General features: G+C 36.9%; 1 protein-coding gene across 1 annotated transcript; it reads left to right on the top strand.

Moving 5' to 3' along the window:
• Positions 1-3921: 3921 nt before the first annotated feature.
• On the top strand, positions 3922-6438 carry LOC131029031 (G-type lectin S-receptor-like serine/threonine-protein kinase At1g34300). The gene has a single exon (XM_057959420.2). The coding sequence runs from the start codon at positions 3922-3924 to the stop codon at positions 6436-6438; it is 2517 nt and encodes an 838-aa protein (XP_057815403.2).
• Positions 6439-8574: the final 2136 nt, after the last annotated feature.

The following is an 8574-nucleotide window of genomic DNA, read 5'->3' as shown; positions in this document are numbered from 1 at the left end:
AAAAAGGGGAAGGCCATTCACACACACACACAACACAAAATAAAAAAAAAAAGGGATAAAAGATGTTAACTTATTTGCCCTAACCCTAATTTCGGGTTAGGGCAAACACACACATAGAATTTAAAATAAGCATGTGTGTGGTGGAAAGAGTATTAAAAAGAGGATTAAATAATATAATAAAATAAAAACCCCACCCTTCTTTTAATTATATTCATATATATATATATATATATATATATATATATATATATATATATATATATATATATATAAAAGTGGTTTAATTTCTTTAATTATTTGGAATCATATAGTTAATTGTAAAACTAAGAAATGTTTTTTTAAAATTATTGATAAGTGTAGAAGCATTTTAATAAAGTATAAAAAAAAAAAGGGGGATTTTATACTCTTGGGAGGGTAAACTTTAGGGGATTAAATTGACCATGTTGGCCCCCTCTATTTTGAAAACTATTGGACTTTTTTTTATTAATGAATAATTGATTTAATAAATTTACTTAATCAAGAGTTAGGGTGAGTAAATTTTAGACCCCAAGTAGTTAAGGAACTATAGGAAATTATTATTTTCCTCCATCAATTAATTTTAGGAAATATATATTTAGTTTGAGATTAATTGCTAAGGGAGTTTAATTATTTATTAAAGGAAGATTAGCGATAACTCTCTTGGAGAGATATTAGCTTGTTCATGACTTAGATTAATTATCGCTTGATTAATTCAATTGATGTTTTACGCAAAATATAGTTAAGACCAAACTAGTTTGCATTAATTTAATTAAGGTAGTCGTACTAAGTTAAGTATTTAAAAAAAATAAAATTTATTCCGTTTGTGCCCAATAGTTTGGGCATGACATATAGTCACTGTAAGTAATAGTATTAGTCCTGCACATTATTGTAATGATAAATAATGAAGGGGTTTTGAACAATTATGAACAATAATCAATTTTTTTTGCATTCACTGTAATGATTTTAGCATTATAAACAGGTAGACACCATTTAACAACGCACCCACAAAAAGAAATGATAAATAATGAAGGGGTCTCGAACAATTATGAACAATAATCAATTGTTTTTCCATTCTCTGTGAGGATTTTGGCATTATAAATAGAGAAACACTGCAACCAAAAAATGAAATGAAAAATAATGAAGGGGTTTCGAAGTAAGCGAAGAGATAGTCAATTGTTTTGCCATTCTGTGTCAGGATTTCGACATTATTAAATTGTAACAGAGCATTGAAACGAAACCCTTAACCGCATACGAATAAATCATGAATAGACAAAGCATAATGCAGTTGCGAAGGAGCAAAACCATCATTGGACATCCAATATGCAAGGAGGAAGAGTGACCGTTACCTGGGAGCAAGCCGATGAGGAGGTTGCAGAGGAGGCCGAGGTTGCGAGTGAAGAAGAGGTTGCAGAGGAGGCCGCCGACAGAGAGACGAGGTTGCGAGTGAGGAAATGCAACCAAAAATCTTCATTTCCTTAAGTTTTTAGGGCAAAAAAGATAGCGGGAGTTCATGCCACGTGGGGCCACCATATGTACGCGGGAAGGGGGTTATGGGTGGTCAAAATGTTTTTTGACCACCCATTTTAAACGTTTTTTACATTCATCTCCTTTTTAATTATATGCATATGATATTTTTTTTAGGTTAATTATTTTTTATAGAAAGGTGAAAAATATATTACTTTTTAGGTATTTTATAAATGGATATTGGCCTTTTGGTGTGCGGGTATTGGTGCAAAAGAGGTCAAGTATCGGGCGACACTTTGAAATGACCACTTTTTGACCTTTCGACACATAACGACCCCTAGAGATCGGATCATTACTACCCAAAAGCCAAATCAATAGGTTTAAGAAGTTAAGTCACATACGGAGACAACCAAAAATAAAAAAATAAAAATTCGATGTATCGTTTAGGATCTGTGGGTGCGCGAAGTTAGCTATGACGACTACTAGTGCTCTTCCCCTATAATTTTGAAAAGATTTTTTTTATTTACTTCATACTCCAATGTTAGAATATGGAAACTCGAAGAGGACATCAAGTAAAAAAGTGAAAAGAGAAGATTCAACGATGTTTACCTTGGCAAACCAAAATGGCACAGACTCCACTCCATCTTCACCAGCCGTCAATACTTTACTTGATTGGATTTGACAAACTTTATTAGCGTTTAATGAAAATCTTTGGGGAAAGAGAAATATCAATGCATTAAATTTCTCGGCTTGTTTTATCGCACGGTTTACCAAACAGATGAGTAGTTTCCTGGCGTGAGACAGGTTTCTAGTCAAAACCTCACACAAAATGTAATACGGAATACGGAATACAGAATATGGAATACAAGATTCTTGTCCCATCAACATTAGAAATTGTTTAAACCAAGACCAATACGATGCATTTTTCATGATAGATATTAATTAAAAATCGAGTGATGCGACCCAATCAATGTCTCTCCAATAATTCACTCTAACACGCTTTTGTAAGTCACCACATTTCGTACAGAGATAGATGAGTGACGCGACACAAAGGCTTTCGTGTTGTCTTCAATAGGCTTTCCTCGAAGCTGCCTCCACTGTACTAATTACGGCGAAGGCGTCCCATACTATGAAATTGACCTCCTATATTTTTGAAATCCCATACTATGATCGGGATATCTTGCATCGTCTTGCATCCTTTTTTTAAACAGTCTCTACGTTGATTTAGAAAATATAGGAGGTCCATTTCATTCAGTCGATGAACAATTGGGATATCTTACATCGTCTTGCATCCTTTTTTTAAACAGTCTCTACCCTTGATTTCGAAAATATAGGAGGTCCATTTCATAGTATGGGATGCCTTCGGCGTAATAAACTCCCATATCCCATATTCAAGTCAATCTGAGGTAAATAGAAGGATACACGACCTTGTATTGGTTGCTTGCAATTACATTGCATAACCAATAATCTTTTAACTACCAAGTTAAAAAACTATGAAATGGACCTCCCATACTATGATCGGGATACCTTGCATCGTCTTGTATCCTTTTTTTAAACAGTCTCTACCGTTGATTTCAAAAATATAGGAGGTCCATTTCATTCAATCGATGAATGATCGGGATATCTTGCATCGTCTTGCATCCTTTTTTAAACAGTCTCTACCGTTGATTTCGAAAATATAGGAGGTCCACTTCATAGTATGGGACGCCTTCGGCGTAATAAACTCCCATATCCCATATTCAAGTCAATCTGAAGTAAATAGAAGGATAAACGACCTTGTATTGGTTGCTTGCAATTGCATTGCATAACCAATAATCTTTTAACCACCAAGTTAAAAAACTATGAAATGGACCTCCCATACTATGATCGGGATATCTTGCATCGTCTTGCATCCTTTTTTTAAACAGTCTTTACCGTTGATTTCGAAAATATAAGAAGTCCATTTCATTCAGTCAATAAACGATCGGGATATCTTGCATCATTTTGCATCCTTTTTTTAAACAGTCTCCACCGTTGATTTCAAAAATATAAGAGGTCCATTTCATAGTATGGGACGCCTTTGGCTTAATAAACTCCCATATCCCATATTCAAGTCAATCTAAGGTAAATAGAAGGATAAACGACCTCGTATTGGTTGCTTGCAACTGCATTGCATAACCAATAATCTTTTAACCACCAAGTTAAAAAACAATTATTTTTGAAGAAGATAAATCACAGAAGCTTGAAAAACGCGCTCCAAGGATGTGTCCATGTCCCCTGTTACACGGTATTGTGTTTTGCATTGGCAATGGAATAAATCTTCAGTCCAGTCAAGTCAAGTCAATTCCAGAGAGAAGAAGAGCAGGATCAAACATGTTTAGTAAGTCCCAAAAATATAAAGAGCAGGATCAAACATGTTTAGTAAGTCCCAAAAATATAAAGAGCAGGATCAAACAAGTAATGGTTGCTTGGAACTGCACACCCAATAATCTGTTAGCCACCAGTAGGCATCAAGTTATGGCAATCCCAATATTATGTATTGTTGCTATATTTATTCAGGCTATGTTTGCAGAGGGAGCGGTGAAGCTAGGGGCAAGCCTTAAGCCCTCTGCTTCAGGCCAACAGCAATCTTGGCAATCCCCGGGCAAGAATTTCAGTTTTGGATTTCACCCAAGTGGAAACAGAGGACTCTATGTTGTGGGGATCAGATTTGCTAACATCAATGATTCAACTCTGGTATGGACTGCAGGCTTCAATGGCGGAATTGAAGTGGGAGAAGGAGGTTCCTTCACTTTACAGAATGATGGCAAGCTAGTTTTAAGCAATGGGACACAAATATTCTGGCAGAAAAACACATCCAATCTAGGCGTGGCATCTGCAGATATGCAAGATGATGGGAACTTTGTACTGCAAAACAGTAGTTCAGGCACAGTTTGGGACATCTTTACAAATCCTACCGATAGTCTGGTGGTCAATCAGAATCTCATTGTGAATCAAAGCCTGCGATCGGGGCTTTACACATTTGCCATGCAGCCCAGTGGGAATTTCACACTGTCATGGAACAACAACGTCACGTACTTGAATGAGGGTACACCACTAGCTACCACAGCGACTCTCACCGGCCAAGGAATTTTCAAGCTCTCGAATTCTTCAAATGATTCAATCTGGTGGGCTCGGAGCATAGATTACTCCTACAGTTCTACCGCGGTGCGAAGAATGAAGCTGGAATCAAATGGGAATTTGAGGTCCTATAGATGGGATACGGATTTGGGGACATGGCAGCGGGTATGGAGTGCTGTGGAAGACCAGTGCAAAGTCTATGGATGGTGTGGAAATTTTGGAGTGTGTGTTTACAATGATACAGATCCCTATTGCGAATGCCCATCTGCAGATTTTGATCGGTTAGATCCCAATGACGCCACAAAGGGATGCAGGAGGCAACAGGATATAGCACAGTGCAGCAATAACCAGAGTATGGTTCGACTGAATAATACAGAATTCTTTTCTTATCCCGCGGACTATAAATTAAATTCTGAGATATTTACCTTGGCGTTTCAAGATTGTTGGCAGAACTGCCTCAAGAATCCGAGCTGCACTGCCTCTACAATCATGGCTGACGGTGCAGGCACTTGCAGAATGAGGACCAACGAGTTCACCAGTGCTTATCAAACAGCAAGCATTTCAAGCACTTCTTATGTAAAGGTATGTGGTTCTGGTCGGCCTCTAACCCCACCTCCTCCTTATGTCAGGATTGTGAATAAATTCACTGCCATTGAAATCGCACTGGCAGTTATAGCTACAGTCATTGGCCTCGTGACTATCCATATTTGCCTTTGGTGGATCTGCTGTAGACAAAATCCTAGGTTTCGGTTTAGAGACTCACCTGCCGTTTACGCCCCACTTGACTATGCCTCTGGAGCTCCAGTGCAGTTTTCCTACAGAGATCTGCTGCACTGTACAAAGAATTTTACAGAAAAGGTAGGTTCAGGTGGGTTTGGAACTGTTTATAAGGGTGAATTGTCAAACGAGGTCATGGTTGCAGTAAAGCGATTAGAAGGAATTGAGCAAGGGGAGAAGCAATTTCGCATGGAGGTAGCATCAATCAGCAGCACCCATCACTTGAATTTGGTGAGACTAATTGGGTTTTGCTCAGAAGGCCGGCATAGGCTGCTGGTTTATGAATTTAGGAAAAATTCTTCTCTGGATACATTCCTTTTTACTTCTTCAGAGCAAGCCAAGGCACTGGATTGGGACACCCGATTTAAAATAGCCTTTGGAACTGCAAAGAGCATTGCCTACTTGCATGAGGAGTGCAGGGATTGTATCGTTCATTGTGATATTAAACCAGAGAATATACTCTTAGATGAAAATTTCAATGCCAGGGTCTCTGATTTTGGGCTCTCCAAACTCATACATGCCAGAGCTCATCGGAACATATCATTGAGCAGTGTTCGAGGAACCAGAGGATATTTGGCTCCAGAATGGCTTGCCAATTTACCCATTACATCCAACTCTGATGTCTACAGTTATGGCATGGTTCTGCTGGAGATTGTAAGTGGTAGAAGAAACTTCGATATCTTGGCATCGGAAAGGAAAAGGTTCTCCATATGGGCATTTGAGGAATATGAAAGGGGAAATATTATCAATATCATAGATGATAAGCTTGGTACAAATTTAAATATTGATCAGATCCAAAGAGTAATTGAAATCAGCTTTTGGTGCATTCAGGAGCAGCCCTTTCAGCGGCCATCCATGGGGAAAGTTGTCCAAATGCTAGAGGGGGTTTTGCCCATGGAAAAACCCCCTGCTCCTAAACATTTGGAGAGTCTTCAAAACGATTCCAGCAGCAGCACTAGCCAAACTGCAACCTCAATTCTTACAAATTCCGATCCTCAGACGAGCCCTTTCACTATAAATGATGTCCTGCCAGCAAATTCTTCTATATATTTGGCAGAGACACTCTCTGGTGGTAGGTAGTTTAACTTCTGAGTTCTGAGTCATGATGTTCAACAGTAGCACAGGATACTGTAGCTATTTAAGAGGACTAGAAATTCTCTTTGTGACCCTCTCTGTAAGTGGATTGGCTAGGATATCCATTAACTGATTTCTAGTTTTGAATTAATAAAGTGGAATTATTTGCTAAATTTAAAGCGTTGATGTTGATATTCCAGAGGCAATACAATCATTTTGAGGTTTTGGGTAGAAGGGAAATATAAATGTTACATAAGCTTTCATGTTTTTCATTGATCATTTAGATTGATTTTCCAGCATGCCTAAAATCTTTTCAAAATGAAAACTTCCAGTGCATGGCAATATACTTAAAATGGATACTTCTGAGTCATATTGTTAACAGGAGGACAGGAATGTGTAGCTATTTATGAGGTCTTGGGATTCTGCTAAATTTATAGCGTTGATACTGATATTGCAGAGGCAAAACAATCATTTCGAGGTTTTGGATAGAAGGGAAAAATAAGTATTACAGAAGCTTTCATATTTTTCATTGACCCTTGAGTTTAATTTTGCAGCATGCCTTGTGCAATGTCAATCACAATGCTCAACATTTAATTAAAGCTAAGCTACATTTAATATGAAATTATTTGAGGAGGCAATTTAAAAGGTTATCATTATGTCATATCTATCTTTAATTATATTTATTTTAATTGATAAATAGGTGATATTTACCACATAAAATATTTGTAAAAAAAATAGTTGAAAGCTAAAGAAATCGGCTTCAATTAACATAATTTAAAGTTTTGGCCATTGATATGTTTGCAATTGAATTATTATGTCTGCTGCTAATTCTTTTTTTTTTGGCTCCTTCACAGACATGAATAGATTGAATCTCATTCACATTGATTTAAAGCCATAAAATATACTATTTGTTTATTTTGAGCACGAGAAGTTTCAAATTATAAGGTAGGTGTTCCTTCATGTATTTATTTGGGATTTTACAAGTACTCTAAGTTCTACACTATATTATCTTTTTACATCATTTATGAAATCATGGATTTTTTTTTTATTAGAATGGTTCAAAAGGGTCATTTAATTCTCTAGATGGAACAAGTTACATGAAGTTACCAAAGAAAACTATCATAAAACTTATTGATTTTGGAAATTCACATTTCAAGACTAGGATAATAGCTCTATATTATATACAAGGCATTATAGGGCACCTAAAGTTATTTTGGGTAAATTGGGAGCTAAGTATGGTGGTTGTTTGATACTCATTTGAGTTCTTTATGCACAAATTCTAAGAAATAGTTTGTCTTTGATACTAGAGGTAACCACCAATCATAGTTAAGGCCAACAAGTCAAGCCCCAACAAGGCCTCCTCTAAGGGTTACATTCATGTTATTAACAAAACGCATTTCATATGTTAATCACCTTAAAGATTTTGTAGATCCCAATCTTAGAAACCCTAATTCTTGCACCTCTCCTAGGGTATCCGGTGTGAATAAGATGAAAGTTACTATATCAACCAATTATATTTTTGGAAAAGAACAAGCATTGGAAAAACATGCGGGCCCATCTTCTTCTTATACACATACCCTTGAGCAAGGGGGGCAAAACCAAAGTATCAACATTCTTACTCATTCTCCTAGGACTTATCTTAAACATCAAAATATATGTAGAGAGGATGATGTTATGCATTTTATTCATGATCCTTTCCCCTCACTTAGATGATGAAAATGTTCTTTCCCAATCTCCCTAAAAGGATAAGCATGATGAGAGAAAGGAGAATGTCCCTTCAAGTGACATTCCTTCTTCATCTACAAATCCTTTTATTTCGCTTTACACATAAGATTTCAAAGAAATTCATGATCCTATTCCCCAAACTACTCATTTGCAAACTTTTTATAGTCGTGGCTTTCATATAATAACAAAACAAGGTTTTCAAGGACAAGGACTTGGGGAATTTGAGCAAGGAATTTGTGTCCCTCCTACGCAAGCTACTACAGAAGGCCTAGGAAATGAGACTCCTCTCTCTATGGATGAACTCCTTAAGCTTCAAAACTTCAAAAACTATCTCCAAAGGCAACAAATCAAAAGAGCCCGCAAGAATGCTTCTTCAAAACGTCCTTTTTGCTCATTTCATCAAATCCATGATCATAA

This window comes from Cryptomeria japonica, chromosome 10, assembly GCF_030272615.1.
Source record: "Cryptomeria japonica chromosome 10, Sugi_1.0, whole genome shotgun sequence".
NCBI lineage: Eukaryota > Viridiplantae > Streptophyta > Pinopsida > Cupressales > Cupressaceae > Cryptomeria > Cryptomeria japonica.
The sequence above is the reverse complement of the archived record's forward strand: the minus strand, read 5'-3'. Positions and strand labels throughout refer to the sequence as shown.